Source organism: Mercenaria mercenaria, chromosome 7 (genome assembly GCF_021730395.1).
Source record: "Mercenaria mercenaria strain notata chromosome 7, MADL_Memer_1, whole genome shotgun sequence".
Lineage (NCBI taxonomy): Eukaryota > Metazoa > Mollusca > Bivalvia > Venerida > Veneridae > Mercenaria > Mercenaria mercenaria.
This window is the reverse complement of record NC_069367.1, coordinates 83,686,709-83,712,228: the sequence shown is the minus strand read 5'-3', so window position 1 is coordinate 83,712,228 and position 25,520 is coordinate 83,686,709. Positions and strand designations below refer to the sequence as shown.

Genomic DNA, 25,520 nt, shown 5'->3' with positions numbered 1-25,520 from the left:
TATTTTTTTCCAACCAATAAAACTATAAAATATCATCCCAATAAGCCAAATGAATAAGGCTTCTCCATGATATTGGTGGCTTCTGCTAGGTGGTAAACAACAGGTGGATTTATGCAAACATAAGGTATATACCGTAGATACCCATGTATAATGCGCAGTTTTTTGACCCCCGGGACCACCCCCAAATCGTGGATGCGCATAATACACAGGTACAGACAATTTTTTAACTTTAAAACAAGTTTGTTACCGATGTTTGCCATTTTGGTAAAGGGAAACTACTCCCCGCATTTACTGTCACCGCTAAAATCTAAGATTGCCGTTACGTTCCGTATAAGATCGAATGGTTTATTTTTCTTTCAAACAAAATTAATTTCATATAAATTTAAAAGTATTTTGATGAAAGGAATATTAACAAGAGCACCGCCTTGCGGGTGCTGACGCTCATCTGATTTTTTTTTGTATAATAGAAATATTGTCCTACCCATGATTTTCTAAGTCTAAAAAGGGCCATCATTCTTGCAAAAAGCAGGACAGAGTTATGTTTCTTGATGTACAGTGTCCACTTATGATTGTGAAAAACTGTTGCAAGTTTTAAAGCAATAGCTTTGATAGTTTATGAGAAAAGTTGCCTTAAACATAATACTCAACCAAGAAAATGATTTTCTAAGTCCAAAAGGGGCAATAATTATTGCAAAAAGCAGGATGGAGTTATGTTGCTTGCTGTACAGGGTCAGCTTATGATGGTGAACAAGTGTTGCAAGTTTCAAAGCAATAGCTTTGATTGTTTAAGAGAAAAAGTTGACCTAAACATAAAACTTAACCAAGAAATCTGATATTTTCTAAGTCCAAAAGGGGCCATAAATCTTGCAAAAAGCAGGATAGAGTTATGTTTCTTGATGTACAGGGTCAGCTTATGATGGTGAACAAGTGTTGCAAGTTTCAAAGCAATAGCTTTGATAGTTTAGGATAAAAGCTGACCTAAACATAAAACTTAACCAAGAAAACTGATTTTCTAAGTCCAAAAGGGGCAATAATTCTTGCAAAAAGCAAGATGGAGTTATGTTTCTTCATGTACAGGGTCTGCTTATGATGGTGAACAAGTATTCCAAGTTTCAAAGCAATAGCTTTGATAGTTTAGGAGAAAAGTTGACCTAAACATAAAACTTAACCAAGAAATCTGATATTTTCTAAGTACAAAAGGGGCCATAAATCTTGCAAAAAGCAAGATGGAGTTATGTTTCTTGCTATACAGGGTCAGCTTATGATGGTGAACAAGTCTTCCAAGTTTCAAAGCAATAGCTTTGATAGTTTAGGAGAAAAGCTGACCTAAACATAAAACTTAACCAGGCAACGCCGAACGCCGACGCCGACGCCAACGCCGACAACCGCTCAAGTGATGACAATAACTCATCATTTTTTTTCAAAAAATCAGATGAGCTAAAAATCACAAAAATTATGATACTAATTGAAGATTGAAAATTATCTTTAACCGAGATCAAACTGTGAACAACATAATTGACACGAGGTGACATGTTAATTGCCGGTAATTACTGGCTATTTGATCGTGACAAAAAGACTATCACACGTTTTGTTATCTGTTTGAATTGAGAAGTTCATGTTATTTTGAAAAATACAATTCCGAAATATTGAATCAGCTGCTATTTATTTATTCAAAATAGTTGATTAAACAAGAGGACCATGATGGTCCTGAATCGCTCACCTCTTCCCACATGACCCAGTTTTGAGTATGACATCGTTTTTTCTATTATTTGACATAGTGACCTAGTTTTTGAGCTCATGTGACCAAGTTTCGAACTTGACCTAGATATTATCAAGATAAAAATTCTGACCAATTTTCATGAAGATCTATTGAAAAATATGGTCTCTAGAGAGGTCACAAGGTTTTTCTATTATTTGACCTATTGACCTAGTTTTCGAAGGTACGTGACCCTGTTTTGAATTTTACCTAGATATCATCAAGGTGAACATTCTCACTAATTTTCATGAAGATCTCATGAAAAATATGGCCTCTAGAGAGGTCACAAGGTTTTTCTATTTTTATACCTACTGGCCTAGTTTTTGACCGCACATGACCCAGTTTCGAAACTGACCTAGATATCATCAAGGTGAACATTCACATCAGTTTTCATGAAGATCCATTGAAAAATATGGCCTCTAGAGAAGTCAAAAGATTTTAATAATTTTAGACCTACTGACCTAGTTTTTGACCGCAGTTGACCCAGTTTCAAACTTGACCTAGATATCATCAAGATGAACATTCAGACCAACTTTTATACAGATCCCATGAAAAGTATGGCCTCTAGAGAGGTCACAAGGTTTTTTTATTATTTGACCTACTGACCTAGTTTTTAAAGGCACATGATCCACTTTCGAACTTGACCTAGATATCATCAAGATGAACATTCAGACCAACTTTCATACAGATCCCATAAAAAATATGGCCTCTAGAGAGGTCACAAGGTTTTTCTATTATTTGACCTACTGACCTAGTTTTTGATGGCACGTGACCCACTTTCAAACTTGACCTAGAGATCATCAAGGTGAACATTCTGACCAACTTTCATACAGATCCCATGAAAAATATGGCCTTTAGAGAGGTCACAAGCTTTTTCTATTATTTGACCTACTGACCTAGTTTTTGATAGCATGTGACCCAGTTTTGAACTTGACCTAGATATCATCAAGGTGAACTTTCTGACCAATTTTCATGAAGATCTTGTGAAATATATGGCCTCTAGAGAGGTCACAAGGTTTTTCTATTTTTAGACCTACTGACCTAGTTTTTGAAGGCACGTGACCCAGTTTTGAACTTGACCTAGATATCATCAAGGTGAACATTCAGACCAATTTTCATGAAGATCTTGTGAAATATATGACCTCTAGAGAGGTCACAAGGTTTTTCTATTTTTAGACCTACTGACCTAGTTTTTGACCGCACGTGACCCAGTTTCGAACTTGACCTAGATATCATCAAGATGAACATTCTGACCAACTTTCATAAAGATCCCATGAAAAATGTGACCTCTAGAGTGGTCACAAGCAAAAGTTTACGCACGCACGCACGCACTGACGGACGACGGACACCGCGCGATCACAAAAGCTCACCTTGTCACTTTGTGACAGGTGAGCTAAAAAGGTAAAACAAGAAATATAACGATATTTTACTGGTTTTATTTTCCAGAAAACAAAAATCGATAGTACTGCGAGACCGATGCTGCTCTCCACCGCGGAGATAAAATTTATTACCGGTGTCGATGTAAACTCAACTTTCGTTTTCCATCCCCCTCAAAATTGACCAAAAACGTTTCTTCCCCCAGGATTTTGGGCTAAAATCGGGGGTGCGCATTATACACAGGTGCGCATTATACATGGGTATCTACGGTAATGGAAATTAAGGAGATTTTTGGAAAAAAAAAATATAAATTTTAATAAAAACAAATCATTTTTTGAAATATTTTTACATGCTTCTTCCACATTTTTCCTAGTATTTACGGTTGGCAATGTATGAGGGAAAAGTTGTATAAAATTCAGATGTCATACAGTTCGCCACATGCATAAAATCTGAAAATAATGACATCGCAAATTGAGCAAAGGCACAAACAGAGGAAACACAAGGATATTTAGCTAATTTGTGATTTTTCTGGGACCTGTTACACTCGATCTGTAAATTTATAAATCCAAAAATTTGTAAATTTAAAGAATATCTGTAAATTCACAGAAACTATATAAATATACTGCTTTCTTAGACCTGCCCAAGTACACATATATCAGGTCGGACACTTCCCCTGCATTGATAGACAGTCTCTAGATCTAAACACTGTCTCTCGTTTGAAAGACAAAATGTCTTTCGATCGAAAGACTGTATTTAGCTTAAGTGTTGAAAAAACATGAAATCATTATTAAAACAATCATTTCATTTCAGTTGCATTATTTATTCATTGAAACAACTTGAATGTTATTTCAAGTAAACTTTACAAATAACACATTGTCATAGAAGTTTGCTTAAGCATTATAATGCTTAAACAAAATTCCCAAAGTAATTTTGATTTTGAAAATTTGATAAAAGAAAGATAATTTTCTATATTTGAAATAAATTTGCGCATTCTAAAAAGAGAGTTTTAATTACTCTTTCAATGATTTTCATTGCTTAAGCTAATTCGAGTCTTTCGATCGAAAGACATTTTGTTTCAGAGTTCCCACTCACGTAAAATACTACGTAAATCACGTTATAAAAATAAAATTCACGCAAGTGTTTTTTACTTGGTGCGAGATCGCGCGCGTACGAAACTGCCGGGAACGAATCCGCTAAGCTGGAATCCCACGCTATGTGTACAAAAATAAACCTTGGAAATACTGCCGCAGTAAGTCATCTGCTAATTGATTGGCTTACAGCTCTCTGACGTCAAAAAATGTAGACGGGTTTTATCTTTTAACGCATTGGTAAATGAATGTACACTTATTAAACGGTTACCTATCTACATCCGGGTCCCCGGAAACTGTCTCATCTGCAAGAATGTCGCAGTCGAAGCTTTCGGCGTTTGGCTTCACGGCAAATTTCATACCCCCAAAATTTGTGTTTTACCCCCAGTTTTTGTACCCAGGGGGTAAGTTTACCCCTGAAAAAAAATCTGAGTGGGAACACTGGGTTTACCAGTCACATGTTAAGTGGCAATAATTAGATGATCAGAGATTGATCTAAAGGGATTATGAAGGAAAAACAGCATGCGACTGCATGTGATGATATGCTCAATTATTATGAATTAACTCGAGCTCACTTCCCTGAAGAAATATTTTACCACGTAACTTCAAACCTTTATCAAAGGACCGATTTTTGTTGGATTTGAATAAATAAAATGGAAAAAACAGAAAGCTGACACTTTTCTTAATCTTGTAGAGCCATAATTATAACTATTGTTGATCATGTTAGTTTTCTACATACAGAAACAAACATTCTTCTTGAACGCACAGAATGTTTCAAACGAAATTGTTGTATAAACTCAAAAAATTAGTTTAATTAATTTAATCGTAAAACTGATGTGTGAAAAATACAATGTATTTAAATTAAAATAACAATGAATCTTTTTTAAAAAGGCCGACAACGAAGTTACATTTAGTATTCCGAACTTTTAGATAAAACTGCAGAAAATCATCTAGGTTTAACACGCATTTAAATGGTGAAAAACAAAGCAATATCATAATAAACAAATATTTTCAGACAAAGTTTACAGTTTTGACTTGCTATTTTCATTAAAATATGTCCTAATTTTATTGTTCTAAACACTCTGAATTAACAAAGCAAATATCATGTAAAAAACGACATCTTTCTCTCTGGGTAAGACAAGCCTAGATTTAGCCATTTTCACAGGGCGAAATGTAACATTAATGTAGATATTTCCCATTTAAAAACAGATGCAGGCAATAATTTCATGGCAGAACTTTTGTTTTCAACAAAAAATTTAACAAATGATTTCCCAGATTTTCACTGAAAGGACGAGTTAAACTGTAAGGCGTAAGTGTGTGAGTAATAGCAGAATAACCTAAGGCATACGCTTCGATTGGACGACAGCATAAGATAAGATAAATTCCGCATTCCAGTCCCCGTATCAGTTGTTCCAGGTTTAGATTAAGAGAATGTTTTTCAATCCAGGGGATGTCTCCGACCTGTAGCCTGTTTGCACCTATTTTCGTGGTACTAAGGGAATAAATGAATAAAGGAAAGAAAAAGCAATATTATGTTGCTATTATTTCCTATTAACTTCGTAAACCTTTTCTTTTCCACTATTATTTCAAGCAGAAAATCATTTTTCTAGTCCTTGTTTACTTCTAAACCCATCATGTTTCCAGTGCATGTGACCTTCACTTTCGCCACGGGAGTTAATTCTTATTTCGCGGTACGGCATCCGACTTGATACAGCGCTTCCTGTGAAAGTGTAAAATGTATAGGACCCCTAAATTTTCAAAATGAATTTCGTGAGTAAGACAATTAACAGTTACTGCAATGTAAAATTAACACATTGGAAGGGTAATTCTGTCAAATAGTTGGACAACACACAATTCATTACCAACTTAACTGAGTCAAAGAGCTATAAAAATAAATAGATTGGCAACTTGAAAGGCATATAGAGCAAATCTCGCCAACCTCCCGTGACAAAAAAACGAGATCTCGTTTACCGGAAGTGGCGCTTTCTCATCGCGCCATTTTGTATTCGAAACAATTATTCATCGGTAAAATAATTATCACCGTATGACCACGCTTCAAAAAAAAACGTGTACTTTGTGTCTTAAGACCATTTCAAATTAAACTAATTTTGTTTTAGAAGTTAACATGTATTTTAAATGTAGTTTTAAAGGTACAAATTGTAACTCCATGCTCGCCGATGTTTGTTTTTAGTAAGATAACGCCGAATCACACTCTGACACGTGCTCACGCAAGATTACAGCCAGTTGCCATTCTGTGTATTTTATACTTCTTGACTGAGTCAAATGATCGATGAGGGCATTGACCTACGTTTACAAAAATAGGGTGTGAAAGGTAATCAGCTTCCAAAGTAGGTCAAATTTGTTTACTGTAGGGAGTGCTGCACATTGTTGTCCTCGCAAAAATCAAATACAGCGAGACCAGATGTAACGCGAAAATAGCACCAAATGGTATATATCACGAAATTATATGACAAAGTAATAACAGCCGCAATAAACGAGCAACTCGCGCATATCAGTAAAAAATTATCATGCAAAAATTACAATTTTATTTTCATCTTTGATGTATTCATCAATGTTGTCCATATACAAGTCTTCAACAGTCATTTTGTCCAATTATTTGGTCAGACTTTCTTTTCTATTTTCAATTTCAACTTCCCGCACTTTTGTAGGCGAATTCGTAAGAAAAAAGATACGTGAAATTTGCGCCGGGGCACAAGGCCACATAACATAAAGTCAGGAAAGAAGATCCCTCGGAAGCACCAAGAACAAGGCAAACAGTGAAAGTTGCAGACTCGGTTTGATTGAGTCTGTTCATGAGCAGTAATGGAAAATGCAACACTGCACACGCCCCCTAGCACCGGCTTAAGCAGTATTCAATCTTCATATAACAACACTGAGACGAAGTCGGGGCGACTTTTTACGGCCGCCACACAGCACTTAACACCCGCTGTTGTAAAGTAAATAAAGAAACATATAACCCTAAACATGATTCCATGTATATAAAGATAATAAACACTAACGGGTTCAGGGTGGGGACGCCCCCCCCCCCCCCTCCCGAAAAAAAAAAGCCGAAGCCTAGGTCATTTGTGCGATACTTCAAAATAAATCTAGTTACATACAAAGTTTGGTGCTTTCTTCACAAAATGAAACATCTTTTTCCTATAACCTATACACTTCTACTAGATATATAAAATGCTTAGAGGATTATATGAATTGTCTAACCTTTTTATTTACAATACGATCCTATACAACTTCAGTTACGAAAAGGACACTGATCAATACAAGATATAAGAAGATTTATTTAACGTCGGATAAGTATAAAACATATAACACTAGCTTAAAGCTATTTTCCGACAAACACATGTAAATAAGCCCAACATAAGTAAAACAGCTGTAATAAAAAGCATACATGTTAAAGCACATTAAAACAAATAAAGCAACTGATAAACAAATCACAAATTATCACATACATGTTACAGCACATTAAAACAAAAAATAGCACATAGGTACTAGCAAATCAAAGGAAAAGGAAAGCAATTTACCACATACAGATTGGAACACATTTAAAGCAATATAAAAAAGATTAGCTGACACTACACAAAAAAATAATAAGAAGAGTCGCATTTTTTACAACAGGCATTTAAAACTACTTAAAAGCAGCTGAGGAAAACATTTGCATCACCAGCATGTAGCATTCTGTAACTAAAACTAAAAAAGAAAAAAGAAAACAAGGGTTACACACACAGAACTAGAAGTTACATTTAAAACCATTGGTATTATAAAATACCAAAACATGCATTACAGATGACAAAGCAAGCAAACTACAAAAAAAAAAAAACGAAAAAAAAAAACAACAAAAAAACAGAAAAACAAACAAAAAACCTAAGACACACAGGGAAAGCAAATAAAGCAAAACTAAAAACACATGGCACATTTGCATTTGGGGCCAGTCCAGGTGCGGATCAGTCTGACAAATTCCTTATAGTTATCAGTGGTCCTGATTTCATTTGGCAGACTGTTCCACACCCTGACAGCCTCAAACCTAAATGTATTTTTGCCATACCTGACAGTCTTCACCCTGGGGACTTCTAACATATTTACATACCTGAAATTATAAGAAGAATCTTTGACATTTATTAGAGATCTTAATTTTTCTGGTGACAAGTTGTGAATTAATTTAAAAGTTTCAGTGGCTATAGTTCTAAGCCTACCTAAATGAAGTGATGTCATATTAACTTTGTTTAGTAATGTGTCATATGAGGAAAAAAAATCATCAAAAACAATCCTAAGAGCTCTATATTGAATTTTTTCCATTTTTTCTGTGTTACTTTTTCTACAGAAATGCCAAATTAACGGACAGTAATTAAAGTTGGATTTGATAAAAGTTTTGAAAATAACTAATTTAGTATCAAAATTTAAAAATTTACTTAACCTTTGCAGGACATTTAGTTGTTTTGCTGCCTTCTGACATAAATTAGTAACTTGACTGTCAAAATTTAAGAGGTAATCAAGATTTATTCCTAAAAGTTTAACTTCATCTTCACACATGATTTCATTTTGATCAATTTGAAAGGATTTTATTAACTTATTAGTTTTGCTTCCTACATATATAGACTGAAATTTTTCTGGATTTGCCTGGTTAATGTCAAACCAGTTTATTAAAGATTTACTTTCTGTTTCTAAGGTGTATTTGAAGGTGTTTGGATCTGCATGACTGAAGGACAGAGTATTGTCATCTGCATAGTTATATAGAGTACATTGCTGAACAAAATAAAAAATGTCATTTATAAAAATATTAAAAATAAGAGGTCCTAAAATCGATCCTTGGGGCACTCCTTTAATGATTTCTAACCAGTCACTTTTAACATTATTAATTTTAACTCTTTGACTTCTATTTGTCAGGTAATTATCCATTAGTTTACATGCCTCATCTGTAAGACAATAGGCTTTTAACTTTAAAATAATAAGATTATGTGGCGAACAGTCAAATGCCTTTGACAGATCCATCAGCACCGCACCCACATATTTGTTCTCATCTAGAGCTTGTTTCAAGTCTTCAACAAGTCGTAGAAGAGTGGTCTGACAACCAAAAGATGTTCGAAATGCTGCTAAGAAGGGATGAAAAATGGAGCTGAAATGTTCATTTAACTGGTTACTTATTATTCTTTCATACAATTTGGATAATGTGGGTAGGATGCTGACGGGTCTGTAGTTTTTTTTTTCAGTAAAAGGGTCATCTTTTTTAAATATAGGGGTCAATTGAGCTTGTTTTAACTTTGTGGGGAATTCTCCTTTAATTATAATTGTCTTTGCAATAGAAGTGATTGGGGAAGTGAGACTGGGACTTCCGGCCTTAATTATTTTGGGGGGTATACCATCAACTCCAATCGCTTTTTTACAGTCTAATTTTTTAATACAGGTTGCAATTTCTTTCTCTGTAACCTTGGAAAAATTGAAATTATGTGTATTTATATTATCATTTATTGCCTTTATACTAGGATGGTCCTTATTTACTGGGGTATTGTTATTAATACCAATGTTTTTTGCAAAATTTACATAAAAGGAATTCATTTTGTCAACAACTAAGTTTTGATCAGATATAAGTTTATTTTGTTCTTGATCTTAAAGGATGATTTGAGTGTCAGATTTCATGACTGATTTTTGAGATAAAAAAGGCTTGATAGTTGGCCAAAAGTCTTTTGACTTTGGGCCACCATCACACCTTTCCCTAAAATAAACCGTTATAGATTCACGTTTTATTTTTGTTTTTAAATTTCTTAGTTTTGTATAATTTTTCCAGTTTTCAGTTGTTTTATTCTTGAGATATATATTTTTAGCTTGTCTGGTTTTATAAATAATTTTCCTGTAATGGGAGTTCATATATGGGGGAGGGTTTCGTTTTGGTACTTTCAATGCTGACAAAACAAGTCGAATTATGAACCCTAACATTTTAGGCTAGCTGTATTTTCTGCTAGTTTTATTTACAGAGTTTTCCAAACCAATGTACTTGTCATCAAAATAAAGGATTTCTAGGAAAATATTTATAAGTATAAAATGAAATAAGAATAACAAAGTAAATATTTATGAAATTCAATGCAATCTTCACTTCAGAATGTCATACAACTCAAAATGTACCCAGAATTCATATTATCCAAAAAAAGCCAAAATGACTGGTTAAACAGAACCAATTTACTTATTTTTAATTTAAGGAACATATTTTATTCTGTATTGCTTATTAAATTGTTGTTTCCATCTAATGGACCCGGGCCCATTGTACCATTTTGATAAACTCTGAAGAGTGGTTGTTTTGTACAGGTAATACCGTTACAGGGTTCATATAACGCAAAGCGGGCTACATGGATTGTCTTAGCTCCACTTCAGAATGCTAAACAAAACGATAATAGACAGTGAATTAACTAGTACTGATGTGTAAGATTTACCACTGTTTACTTATTTTCATACATGTGATGGATGATGAACTTGTTTGTTCAAATCCTAGAAATAAAATTCCGTTCTGTTTTGTTCCCAGTGGTGATATTATCCAAATAAAAACCCCAAACGACCCTTTAACAGCGTACATTTACTTTTTAAATCGTAGGAACATGTTTTAGGCCTACTTTGCATTGTCATTTAAGTTTGTTTGATTGTTTTTGTTTTTTTGGGTTTAACGCCGTTTTTCAACAGTATTTCAGTCATGTATAAAAACCTAACCAATGTTCCTGGATTCGGTACCAGTACAGACCTGTTCTCCGCAAGTAACTGCCAACTTCCCCACTTGAATTATCAGAGGTGGAGGACGAATGATTTCAGACACAATGTCTTTTATCAAATCGTCACGGAGAACATACGCCCCGCCCGGGGATCGAACTCGCGACCCCGCGATCCGTAGACCTACGCTCTCCCTACTGAGCTAAGCGGACGGGCCTGTCTTTAAGGGTAAATGGGACAGTTTCCTATAAATGTATATAGGGTAAAAATTTTCCTACGGGCAGAATTTCTTTAAACTTTGTGTACTGACAGAGAATTAAGTTTAAAGCGGAAATATGTATTAAAATCATAGGTACCCTGGCTTGATCATGATTTATCTGCCCTTGAAAGTCGATTTTTCAGTATTTTCTGACTTTTAAGGGCAGATAATTCATGATCAAGCCTGGTTACCTATGATTCTTAATACCTATTTCCCACAGGAGAATCTTTGCATTATATACATATAGGAATCTGTCCCATTTACCCTTAAAATGTTATCGTTTCTATCTAATGAACCTATTGTACTTAATAAAGTTGATAAACTTTGAAGAGTTGCTGTTGTAATAAAAGAACAGAGCATTTTTGCATGACCCGTGGAATTAAATCTTCAAAGTTGAAGAAAATGGTGACGAAAAACAGACAAAAATAAATTAACGACTTGTCCGATCTCAGGTTTTGAAAAGGGTACTTCAAATTTGGATTTGAATTTTCAAGTACAGATAACCGTATTTTAGAGTACTTGGATTTAAAGTTACTATAGTAATATATAAAAGTGCAATATATCTATATTAGGCAGTTTGGCTTGTTAACTTTTAAACATGTTATATAATATGTTGTAATAATTCTTATTCAATTTCTGTCAAGTTCCTCTGGCAAATAATCCTACCTCTAGGCCCAGAAAACCGAGATGTTGAAAAAGTATGCATAAAATCAAAATATATCTTGATTACTGCAAGATACACTTATCTGTCAATTACACGTGTATTTTATGCATTGAGATGTTTTAAAGTCTAATACAAATACAGTTAGATCCACTTTTTAAGCTGAATTTCGTAAATAATATCATGTGAAACATATATTATAAATAAAACATGACTCATCCCTCCGATACTTTAATACTGAGCAAAATGACTTAAATCAAAAATGACATATATCGCCTGGTAGGCTATTTAACGATACAGGATTTTTTTTCTCCATTTTTAACCAATGTCATACACGTCCATTGATCATGAAATACCAAGTAGGATTATTTTTTGTGTGTACTTTTAAGGAGAAGTACGTCTCCCCGCCCCCTTTCAGTTATGTTTCCCGATCTGCTCCTGCTAAATTAACTAGAGGAGGTAACTCTACAAATATCTCAGTGATGCATTAAAGTATTTGTTTTGCTCGTCGCGTATAAGATATTTTGCTGCACACATAAATGATTTTCATTGTCTGAAAATGGACATATTCCAAATTCTGAAACTGTTCAAAAGTTAGATCCAGGTTGAAATCAGCAAGTGTGTCAACTAGATCTATATTGCTGACTGAAAAGGTTATTTGGGGTCATGGTAGCGTTTGTGCTAAAAATATTTTTTTTTAATTAAACTGATAAGATTCAAATTATTTTGCAGTAGATTAATGAATTTAAAATGGAGTTTATATTCTGTTTTAACAGTGTTGTCATCACTATTCAGGATGCAATCTCATGACTAGATCTACATTTGCAACTTAATCTCGTGTAAGAATGATATACCTTTAGCACAGTCAAGACACTGAAGAACCATTAAGTTCATCAGTAAGTAGATCTATATTTTTGCACTTTCATGTTTTTTTTTAAATTTTATTTGCTGAAAGCGTTCTTTATTTGCTTATCGTTAACTTATGCGCCCTGTTGGGTATATAGGTGTACAGTTACTTTCAGACGATGGATAAGCATTGCAATGAAAATCAGGAAAACACTGCAAGAAACAATATGACTGTAGAACTAGAAGAATCCTGTGTTGACAACAAAGAAGGGAGCGGGGACGGTAAAGAGGCTAAAGACATTGCATATAGGCATCGTCTGCTTCATACTTCATGCGTCTGGATCAGTATGTTCGCACTAGTAAGTTAATAAAAATATATTTTTTGATTATCTAAATCTATATTAGATCTATTGACTCTGATCGACTAGATTATGACATATAGCTATTCGTGTTATCCATGAGCAAAGGGGAACATGTGAATAAAACACTTGTAAAAAGATATGATGCGACACAAGCTACGTACGAAGGTTTGGAATAAAATTACATGAGTATTTCGATAACTAAATCATTTCAAACAAGAGTTTTAGTCAGAATTATTTTTATTTTCATCAGTAGAGCTATCATATAGAAAGAAACTTTGAACCTAAATTTGACCAAAGTGCACTGGAGTTAAAGGCTTTTTAAATTTTAGGGTTGGAGAAACGCAATGATTGGGCCAACTTTCCCAGATCTGAGGATAATTATTGACGAAGATTTATCAACTTCTTCATGGATATTTACAGCAAAGTCTCTTGGGTATAGTATTATATCTATCTCTGTGATGTTTTATTGATATCTAATAACATTTGCATCTGCATCATTCGTGCTTTTGTATAGAGAAGGAACACAAGAAACGATATGACCTTTGCATTCCTTACTTTGCAGAAACACCTACGATATAACAATCCAGGACTTTGACATTTTAAAGGTGCAAGGACATTGTACAGTTTTGTATGAAATCTGTCTAATTTTCAGATCGCTGCAGGTGATCAGATATATCGATATATATAAAAATGAAATATAACAGATATGAAACTCTTACAAGAAAGTACAGTCTCATCCTCTGTCTCGTATTCGGCGAAGGCTCTTTTTGCGTTTTGACTCGGTGCATGTGTTTAGGCAATTGATTAATTTATCAGAGTGATATATGTAATGTCATGAGTAAACGACCAGTTACGACTATGCTTATTGCGAACTTTTCTTAATTTTAAAAGTTAGTTCTTCGGCTATGCAATTATACCAACATTTTGTTACAGCATTCGCCGTTATCACATTCAACACTTGATTGTTGGGATAACGCATGATTCTTTTTCTTTCTATGATATCAGATAATCAAAGAATCGTTTGATCCCGAGTTTAAGGGATTCTGCACATGCTATAGAAACAAACTTGTGTCATAAGCCTGTTAAAAGTTTTAAAAAAAATGGGTAGTGTGTTGATCACCCTTCATTTCCTTTCAAACGTGTTTTTAAGGTTTACTAAACCTAAATTTCATTTTGAAATGAATAAATACTGTGAATAGTTTATGTAATAAAACTTAGTGTTATGTGTATTAGCAGTACTATATGCATTAGCATTTAAAATGTATAGCTAAGCCCAGTATAAATGTATGCTACCACTATAACTGAAAAGATTTGTAACAATGAGGATTTTCTACATGTTAAATAAATAACTAAAGCAAAAGTTGGGCACTGGATATGTTATCTATTGTACGCTGTCTAGGGACACAATTCTTTTATGTTGCGCCATATAACCTAATATAAAAGATAAAAAAGACATTTTAAACGCATATGATTAAGTCCCTGGTAAAACGCTTTGACTCTGCCTGGAAACGGCACTAACAGTAGTTTTTGTTTCTTCTTTTTTTTTCGATGGAATATGAGGCGGATATCGGTATTTTGTTCATAATACAAAAATAACTATTTCAACTTCAATTTTCGCAGTGTTGTTGGCGGAGTTCATCATTTACACTGTATATTACACTAAAATGCTGAAATAATGAACAGTTTATCAGAAATGATTTTGCATTACTATAATAATATGCCCCTTGTACTTTCTCAAATTATGTGTGTCAGTTTAGTCAGCACATGGAAATATATAATTATATGAAAATTTTTTCTGTTGTAGAGGACTCATAGGATCAGTATTCGGTGGCCTTGCCTACGATCGTTTCAACAAGATTGGAATGTTTATCTTATTTGTATGGGGCATGGGTGTGGCCGCAGGAATGACCCCATGGTGCTACAACTTTGTTGCCATGCTGATTGCTCATGTTCTACATGGGATATTTGCAGCTGCTGTCGATACAGGTATGCTGTTTTTAGGCTTTCTCAAATTCTAAATCAAAATATGATATAGCCAATATGTTTTGGCATTTACTAGGATATAAAGATAATACTGTAATGTACATGTGTAGTAATATGCTATTAAGCAATCTAAATACTTTGTCATGCAATTTAATACTGTTCTACGCACATATGTTAGGTCCATTAGATTTCATTTTACAGCCAGCGTCTTACTATTTATTTTTGTTTTGTTTTTACATAATTACAATTGCTAGCTTCCATTTGCATATTTTGTATAATATTTTTCAGCCGCTACTGCCGATGTAACTGTGGTATGGAAACACAAATCCGGACCATACATGCAAGCCGTCCATTCTGCTTTCAGCGTTGCTGGGATTATATCGCCGCTAGTAACGGAACCTTTTCTGGCAGAGAAAGTCACAGCGTTTATAAGATTTAACGCAACAAATGTGTCAACCATATCTTTACCTGATTCGAACAATTTATCATCTGCCTCGGTTGCTCCTTACAACTTAAGTACAGTACCGGATAAGATGGCGAACAATACTCTGACTGAATACGGTGAAACATTTGTGTATATCCCATATTCTGTAACTGCAGCTATCTGCCTTGTTTCTGGCCTCTTGTACTTGGTCGTTTGTTTTGTGTATGGTAATGTGTACAACAGATCTGTACATCAGGAATCTGTTGATGTGACACAAACAACTCAGGAACACTACTTTCTTAGCCAAAAAATGAAAGTCATTTTTACAATTTTCTTAGGATTAACTATGGTGTTTTATGTTCTGAGTGAAAATTGTTTCATTGGATTTCTTATGACGTTCGTCATATCAGAGTTGAATTGGAGTAAAGCAAAGGGTTCTACTGCATCCTCTTTGTTTTGGATAACATTTTCGGTTGGTCGAATATCTGGTATAATCATCGTAAAATGTATTAATTTATCTGCAGTGATTTTTGCATTTTTTGGTATAATGATTTCTTCTTCTGTACTATTTCTTATTGCCGTTGTGCTTGATGTTGACATTTTAGTGTGGCTGTCAGTTGGCATTTCAGGCTTTGGAATGTCTGTTATATTTGCCTCCGTCTTCTCGTGGCTCTCTAAGCACATAAGAAAATTGACAGGGAAAATAACCAGTGTTATCTTTGTGTTTATGACCAGTGGCAATATGGTGATTCCAATTTTGGTTGGAAATTTGATGGATAAAATTTCTCTAATGTGGTATATATATTCTCAGCTGATTCTCATCAGCGCAATGTGTATTTGTTTTACATTTGTATTCGTGTATTTTAATGTTTTAAAGAAAATGCATGGTAAGTCGGAGGTAGAAAGGAGAGCAGAGCAAATTACATCATAAACTGACCGTGTTGACACTACTATATGTTATGTTAGTTTCTGGTTTAATTTCATGTCATTGTAAAATATACTTATACGTGTATTGCTCATTGATCTTTAGATTTTTATTATTATTACTCGCGTAATGCTCTGAGATTGTTTGCCTCATCTGTGAATCTCTCAATATTTAGCAATTTTCTGGTAATTGGTTTCAAATTTGTATGTATACCTTTATTCGCTCTTAGATTTCAAATATTCATGTATATGGAAATAGTTCATATTTACCTTATTCTGTTATATGACTTTATTACAATTAATTAAAACATTATATTCTGTGTATAAATGCGAGTTCGAAAGAAAGATTAAATACTTTTATGATGCATATTCTTTCTGAACAAGATGACCCCACAGACCTGGTTACACGGCGACTTTCGGGTTTAAGTTAAAAGTGGAGGAAGACACTTGGGCAAGCCAAGTATATAGAGTAACGATTATTGAATTATGCACATCCTGTTATAGGAATTCAATATCACGATGATTAATGTACAGTACTCGGATCTTTTTGAATCAAAACGGTGTCCACAACCAACTGACATTTTTATGGAAATATTTTAGACATACATGTACTAAATACATTTATCCCAATGAAAACGTGTTACAAGTACTTTTAAATACCTTATGCACATTTCAAATAGATCAGTCTTGTCAATGCAAGGGTGTGAAAATTGAAAAAAAAGACGAATAACACTATCATATAAATTAAATGTTATGCTTTGAACGAGATAGTAAATATTGTCAACATTAGAAGGATACTGTTATCAGAGGAGGAGGAGCCTAGGCTGACAGTATTTCTTCGGAAGATTTTACTGTCCTATAACCAAAAGCAATGCCATACTAGTACTTGTTTAATTATGCCTAAACATAGAAACATTTAATAGCACATTTATTAAAATTTGAAAAATTGTTCCAGAAACAATGTTTTGGTTTCAGTCTCTTTAAGACATATGTAGCTTACAATTCTGAAAAATTTGGCATCTGTGAAGTTAAACAGAAATCCTAGAATTTCATTCTAAGTATGTCTTAGTTCCAGCAGACAAGGCGGCAAACAATATTATCATCATTTGACACCTACATCGTATTAATGTTTTACAAAACGAACTAAATAGCACTAACACTTATACATTTAGTCCTTCTGTTGAAAATAAGTTGGTCACTGATCACATCACTGAAGTTTCTAATTTAAAAGTCCGTATAGACGATCAACAAATTAAACTACCGACAATGTACTGGATTCCTAAATTGCATAAACAACCATATAAAGCTGGCTTCATCGCTAATTCAAGCTCTAGTACAACTACAAATATTTCAAAACTATTAACATCATGTCTAACTGCTGTGAAAGCCCACGTGGAAAGATACTGCGATAAAGTATACGAAAACTCTGGTAAACACTTATTTTGGTCGATTAAAAATTCTGGCGAAATTCTGGATAAGTTTAAAATTATTAATTACAAAGTTTCTACAGTCAGTACATACGATTTTTCTACTTTGTATACCACTTTACCACATAACTTAATAAATGACAAATTAACTGCCCTAATTCAAAAGACTTTTGCCAGAGAGAATGCTACATTTCTCGCTTGCAATTTTGATAAAGCTTTTTTACTAGCAATATTATTAAACGTTATACAATGTGGAGCTGTGACGAAGTTTGTAAAGCCCTTTCCTTTTTATTGAACAACATTTACATCAGGTTTGGGAATGCAGTTTTTAGACAAGTTGTTGGTATTCCCATGGGAAGAAATTGTGCACCCCTTGTCGCAGATTTGTTTTATATTGTTATGAAAGAGACTTTATGTTGAGCCTTTCTCCAGATACGCAGGCAGATATTATAACTGCATTTAATAATACATCACGCTATCTGAATGATATTCTTAATATGGATAATCCGTTTTTTGGTCATTTGGTGGGTACTATTTATCCTAGGGAGCTTCAGTTAATTAAAACTAACAATTCGGATACTGATGCTTTATTATTAGATTTACATCTCTCTATTTATGACAATATTATACATACCGAAATTTATGACAAGAGGAATGATTTTAATTTTAGTATTGTAAATTTTCCCCATTTGGATGGGGATGTACCTCATGCTACATCTTATGGGGTATATATTTCTCAATTAATTCGGTTTGCCAGAGCGTGTAGTCATGTCAAGCATTTCAATGAACGTAAGCAATATATTACAAGTAAACTTCTTCAGCAAGGCTACCGTTATTACAAATTACGTAAATAGTTTGCTAAATTTTACTATCGTAATTCTGATTTAGTTTTAAAATTCAATAGTAATTTAAAGACACTTCTGCGAGAAGGTATTTCTAAACCCGTTTTTTATGGGGATGTGGTTTACAAACTTCGTAAGATATTGGGACATGGTAATTTTCCTAATGCATTTGGTAAAATTATAAACCGTTTTATTAAAAGAGGTTACGACCCAATTGTTTTGAGACATACCGCATGTTTAGTGTTCAACCCGTTTACAGTTGGACACTACGCTTCCCTCTTTGATTGTGTCTGACGGAAGAGGGGGAGGACTCTATGATAAGCAGTTTATAAATCCTACCAGGACAGAACTGTTTTGATATTTGTCTTCTGACCTGTTTCGTCGGGCCCTTAAGGGTGTTTCTCTTGTTGCTCTGTCTTCTGAAAAGGCATTGAGTACATACGTTTTCGGTTCTTAAGGTTTGCTTTTTATATATTTATACACGAGCATTTTTGTGTTTTACATGCCATGCCTTTTTGTTTCCATTACGTGTGTAAGAGATTCACCTGGAGGGGATTACTTTTATTTACACTGTCCCGTGTCTTTGGAACATGGTGGGGGTAAGAGTGAGGTTGAGTGCGCACCATAAACCGGTTTAAGCTCCCCAGTGGTGTTTTTGCCACTGACCGTTCAAAGGCGGTGCCCCACTGTGTTCCTTTGTTTGTTCGTTTTGGCCTAATGTGTTGGCTTTGTGTGTGTGTGTTTGTGGTGTGCTAATGTGTTGGCTTTGTGTATGTGTGTGTTTGTGGTGTGCGCGTCTGCGTGCTGTGGGTTTCGTTCTGGGGAGACTGCGTTTTTGGTACGTGGCATTCCCAGTTTGATATTCGTCTTTGTTTTTTATATTTGTCTTTGTTTTTTATCCCCCCACCCCGGAGGGGATTGCTTTCCCGTGTCTTTGGAACATGGTGGGGGTAAGAGTGAGGTTGGGTGCGCACCATAAACTGGTTTAAGCTCCCCAGTGGTGTTTTTGCCACTGACCGTTCCAAGGCGGTGCCCCACTGTATTCCTTTGTTTGTTCGTTTTGTCCTGATTTGTTGGCATTGGGTCAATTCGTTTCACTTTTGCGGCGTACGCCGTTTCGCCGCGTACAACCGGCTAGGCGTTCGTTTGGCTTGCCGGCTCTGCCCGGGTCTATCCGGCGTACGCCGATGTGCGCCGGTCTTGCGAGTTAGGCAAAGCGGCAAATCATATATTTTCGCGATACGAAATCGAGTAAACATTTGAAAATTTGGGTTAGTACCAGTAAATATAGAAACATGCTGCAAGAACTATTTGCTAACTTATTTGGAAAAGGCCGCAAGAGAAAATCATAATAAATTGGAAATTTATTTTTTTTATTTGCAGCTCTCGTGGCTGGCGTACGCCGAAACGTTCGTTTTATTAATAAACCGGCGAGATTTTTTTCTTGCCGCCCACGTGACCGGCGTGCCCCGGGTTGAGTGAAACGAATTGGCCCTTTGTGTGTGTGTGTGTGTGTGTGTGCGTGCGTGCGTGCGTGCGTGCGTGTGTGTGTGTGTTCCTTTGTTTGTTCGTTTTGTCCTAATGTGTTGGCTGTGTGTGTGTGTGTGTGTGTGTGTGTGTGTGTGTGTGTGTGGTGCACGCGTCTGCGTGCTGTGGGTTTCGTTTCGAGGAGGCTGCGTTTTTGGTACGTGGCATTCCCTGTTTGATATTCGTCTTTGTTTTTTTTATATTTGTCTTTGTTTTTTATCCCCCCCGGGGATTGCTTTCCGTTCTTTGAAATGTGGGGGAGATGAGGTTGGTGCGCACCATGAACTGGTTTAAGCTCCAGTGGTGTTTTTGTCAATGACGTCCAAGGCGGTGCCCCACTTAATCTTGTTTAGTCCCTGGTGTTTTTGCACTGAGTTGGGTGTGTTTTGTGTTGTGTGTGTTGTGTGTGTGTTGTGTGTGTGTGTTGTTGTTGTGTGTGTGTGTGTGTGTGTGTGTGTGTTCCTTTGTTTGTTCGTTTTGTCCTGATGTGTTGGTTGTGTGTGTGTGTGTGTGTGTGTGTGTGGTGCACGCGTCTGCGTGCTTTGGGTTTCGTTTTGAGGAGGCTGCGTTTTTGGTGCGTGGCATTCCCTGTTTGATATTTGTCTTTGTTTTTTTACACATTATTTGCTGGATGTAGAAACAAATTATAACAAAAAAGTAATAGAACAATATTCTGTTAAAATGGACGTCTGGACCATTGTAGCCAGAGGAGGATTCGTTATTAAGGCGCAGTGGTTAGATAATCCAAAAGATGATGAATACATGTAGTATATTAAAGAAATTATAGTATTCTGTAACACAAGTTTCAGTTTTAATTGTTACAAGTGAGTCACAGACAAGATAACTATGTACTTGGAAGCAACGTAAAAGCTGTATGCTCGAGTGTAGCACATGTCTACAATTCAAGCACAAAGGTACAACTTCATACGGTTGTTTTGTTATACATATAAATGTTCGATGTATGCAACTCTAAGATACAATCGATCCTTTAAGTCTTTCCATTATGATATTTTTGATATGACATTCGTTGTTGAGTAGGTATAGCTAAAAAAAGTCAGCCTCAGAGATGGTAAAGTTTAGATGGTGAGAAATCCAGCAGTAATTGAAGTGAAGAGGCTCTACTGAGAATAACATCCTATCTTTAAAACAGCTAAATTGACTGATCACGCGTCTAAAAATAACACGTAGAACTGTTCCTACTTATGTTAGGATGGAAGATTATTGACAGATAATTATCACTTCCATGGAAAATTTAAAGCAAACCGTGATTTGATTTCATAATTGCTTTTGACTTTTTTGAGGAGCTTAAATTATAAATATGACGCTTTTGTTTTTCTGCTCGACGGTGGTCACTGAATAAGTTTCATCTCGCCGGCAAGAATAGCATCCACGCTAGACAAGCTTACTGTCGCTGTGTGGCTGCTTTTTAATTTCTGACATTTGTAACAGTTTGACTGTCACAATATAAAACAAACTGTATGCGTCGGATTAGTTCGACTAGAACACACGCCAGCCCTAACGTGTGAAAGAAATTTCAGCTCACTGACGGGGATAGAAGACGTGTCAGCTTGCCGATAGGGATAGCACTGGTGTCAGCTGGGTGGAGGTAATAGAACAAGTGTTAACTTCACGGCGGGAAAAGAACGCATGCAAGCCAAACGTTTTGTATGTATAAATCATTTATTGAACTTCTAATGCAATTAAGTTTGCCGAAACGGAGCGTAGCATAGTGAAGGCAAAACTTAATGCGTTAAATGTTCAATAAGTGTATCTATAACCTATTTATAGTTTAAACGCCCCATTACATTTTACTGACAAGTTAAAGAAACAAAAAGCTCTCTCTGAAGTTAACTTAACCACGCCTTCTTCAATCTCTTGGAATTCATTGGTTAGTCTTGGAGAAGTACATGTTTTTACTACAACTTGATACAAGGTCATTTTAGTGCCAACTTTAGCAAAACGGCGGCTGATCCAGTGCTGGAAGATTTTAATTTAGTTATTATAAGTATATAGTAGACGGCTCACTTATCGAGTAGTTTGTAGAACACAATATTATATTCTTATTCAATGAAAATATAATGTGCAGGTTTAACTTGTAATGATCCAACAGTACAATTTAAGCAACTACATGTATAAATAAAACAAGACAAAGTAAGTGCACCCTGGTTTATTTTTAGACCAGTAGAGGTATTTGACTTGGAGTGAAAGGTGCAGCAAGGTCAAACTTGAGCTATGAAAATACAGCTTGCATTAAAGTGAGGCTAAAAAATCACACAATTTGATATTTATCTTTGGTTTGTTTATTACATAGACACAATAATTCTTGTATGCAGTCCCTGTTTGGGTAAATGCTCCGCCTCCTTCTATGTGGGAAATCTATAGTAGGCGGAACAATGAATACTCATTAATTTTGAACTACTTCATGATTAAATGGATCAAATTCTTCAGTTATGAAATAATATGAAAATAAGTTGGTTACTTTTTTGAAAATCCCTCGCTTGTCATTGGATAGAATCAATGTTTGAACTATAAAGAACACATGTCAGATAGCCGTCGAGGATAGAAACGTGTCGGCTCCACGGCAGTGATAGAATACTTGTCAGTTCGACCGTATACCCAGTTTTCATGTCATGAAACATTTCAGTCTCGTCAGAATTACAACAAGTTTAGTCTGCGCGTCCTGGTGAGGTCTTCTCTCAAGTTTGTTCACTCAGTCCTTTTTAGGAGCCATTAGAGAGAAAATATACAGAGAAAAAAAAACTTTAAATAACTTATGATCATCAAACTTGGTCTTTAGATCATTTAAGGTCTCTCCCAAGTTTGTTTAATAGAAGGGGGTACTTAGACCAATTTAGGGACCGCTAGAGCTCAAAATAGTAAAACCTTTAAACGACTTCTCCTAAACTGCTTGACGGATCTTCATCAAACTTTGTAGCATCGGTACAAGGTCTTGTTGTATATTTGTTCAAATAAGGGCCAAGCTAAAATAGAAATGCCTTTAAATGACTTCTTCTCATGAACTGATTGATGGATCTTCAACTTGGTTTGTAGCATCACTATGAAGTCTATCTTAATTTTGTTTGAATCGGGGCACTTGGCCCTATTTATGGATCGCTAGAGCAAAAGAAGAAACACTTTTAAATTACTTTTTCTTATGAAAAGCGTGATGTTTCTCCATCAAACTTTGGCCATAACATCCTTGTAATGCCCTCTCTTAAATGTGCTAAAATGTGTGCATTGGCCCTTTTTAGGCCGTTAAAGCTAAAAATAGAAAACATTTGAATGACTTCTGCTCATAATTCGTTTGAAGGATCTTCACCAAACTTGTAGTATCCTTGTATGGATTTTTTCTCAAATTTGTTCAAATGTTTCTGCTCAGCTCTTTTTAGGGGCTGCCATATATATAAATAGGTAAATCTTTGCAATTAAATGTGAAATAAAAGTATTTTCATGACAAATTTTTACTTCAGTTATACTTACGGAATCCTGTTCGTGCATGCTGTAATGTCGTCCACCGCACTCAGGGGGAAACACGACAATGCGAGGTGACATTGCGATATGACAATGCGACAGTGCACAACAATGCAAAACGAACTATATAAAGCGATACGACGGACGAAAATATGATAATGTCGCGATTACATTTTGCAGGTCTATAGCACGATTTATCGCAATCCCATTTCGCACTGTCGTGCGTCGTATCGCATTGTCTGGATGTCACTTCGCATTGTCGCGATGTTATTTCGCCATGTTGTGTGTCATGCTCTGCAGTTTTGCTAACCACGACACTTAACAATGCGATATAACGACCGACAACGCGAAACAACAATTATCGCACGTCATGCCGTAATATGACTCTGCAATGCAAAGCAACGCTCTATAATGCGAAATGGCATATAAGAAATACCTAATCGTATCGCATTGTCCTGTGCCTACCTGTCTGGCGGAGCGATCACTTTAAAAATTGTAGCCATGACTGGATCATGGAGAACGTCAGAGATGTTTATCAAAAAGCTATGACTATTTTAATGGCGGTTACTCATATATTAAAATTCAAGTGTTGGTGTCATTAAACGATGGAACAGCCATTAGGCATAATTATGTACTTACATTCTCCTTAATTGTTACAGTGCTACTAAGCTTTGAAGCGATGGACACGTATCTTTTGTGTAACACATCGTCTCATATTGGAAAAGACGTGGGTTTTTTGGAAAATTATTTCATACAAGAAGTTTTTAACAGTAACAAAGTTATGTAACGAAGACAAATGACTTTTAAACGATGCATTCATCCTCTTCTTTATTTGAATAAGCACATTTAGGCATTTGGCATTCATTACTTTTGACAATATTTGCCGTTAAACAGTCAACATTTGGCATTATGCATTTGACAAATAGCATTTTGCTTTAACTTTATGGTATTTAGCATGACGCACTGGCCTACCATACATAGCCTTCCACACATTTTTTTTCAAAGTTCTATAAACACAGTATGGTTCGACCATGCGGTCCGCATAAATTTGGTAATGTTGTAGCACATACTTTCTCATTTTAGTTTAAAGCAACTGAAGTGTTATCTAAAAAGATAAAATTGTTTCTGTCTGCAATACAGGTAGTAAATCTTCTAGTGAGAATATAATTATAAAGAATAAAAATCCTTTTCAGTGTTAATTTGTTGAATAGCAGCTAAAGTAGAGAAAACCTCTACAGATGGACCGCTGTCCATTATTAAATACTTGGTGAGAAAAACGACGTTGATTCCAACACGAGCAGTCAGTCAGTCTGTCTGTCTCTCTCTCTGTCTGTCTGTCTGTCTGTCTGGAATAAATATATTAAGTTCTGGTTTGTCTTCACTTCATGCAGAGATTGAGGGAAGTGCGACCTGACACGACGCACGGCAATACGACACGAAATAAGGCACGCAATGTGACACTACGCGCGCATTTATGTTACGATATCGCCCATATCGTATGTTGAGTGTGGTGTCACATTTTTGTGCCGCGGTCATGTCACGTTTTGTGTCGTATTGTCATGTGTCATATCGCATGTTGTGCGTCGACCTAGAATAGACAGCCGACACACAACGCACGACAATGTGATACGACACTTGACACACGACAAAACGCAACGATATGGAAACATCTACATCTTTCACCCAACCGTCGGTTTCCGACTATCACTGGGCGGCGCTATCAGAGAAACAGTTACATGCCTAAAGATACTGAGACTGGGGCTAGATTTGACATAAATTGGTAGGGAGTTCCAGAGTCGGATGGTCCTTGGGAAGTATGAGTTAGAAAGTACTGAGTGTGAGACATGGGGATTAAATAATTTAGG

The 25,520-nt window shown here is 35.5% G+C and overlaps 2 protein-coding genes across 3 annotated transcripts in view; one reads left to right on the top strand and one right to left on the bottom strand.

Moving 5' to 3' along the window:
* LOC123553759 (DNA polymerase delta subunit 3-like) overlaps positions 1-6,890 on the bottom strand; it is a 45,562-nt gene extending 38,672 nt beyond the window's left edge. Inside the window, exon 1 of the mRNA XM_053548827.1 lies at positions 6,763-6,890. Coding sequence (XP_053404802.1) covers positions 6,763-6,825 — 63 coding nt within the window. The 5' untranslated portion in view covers positions 6,826-6,890. The remainder of the gene's footprint in view (positions 1-6,762) is intronic.
* A 5,410-nt stretch (positions 6,891-12,300) lies between these two features.
* On the top strand, positions 12,301-16,753 carry LOC123555258 (sodium-dependent glucose transporter 1A-like). 2 transcript variants are annotated; one of them, XM_045345925.2, is made up of 5 exons: positions 12,301-12,745; positions 12,872-13,054; positions 13,387-13,490; positions 14,862-15,043; positions 15,329-16,753. In XM_045345925.2, exons 2-5 carry the CDS (start codon positions 12,875-12,877, stop codon positions 16,393-16,395), a joined length of 1,533 nt encoding a protein of 510 aa, XP_045201860.1. In that variant the 5' UTR covers positions 12,301-12,745; positions 12,872-12,874; the 3' UTR covers positions 16,396-16,753. The 2 variants fall into 2 exon arrangements, with proteins under 2 accessions (XP_045201860.1, XP_045201861.1); XM_045345926.2 differs by having other exon boundaries at positions 12,862-13,054.
* Positions 16,754-25,520: the final 8,767 nt, after the last annotated feature.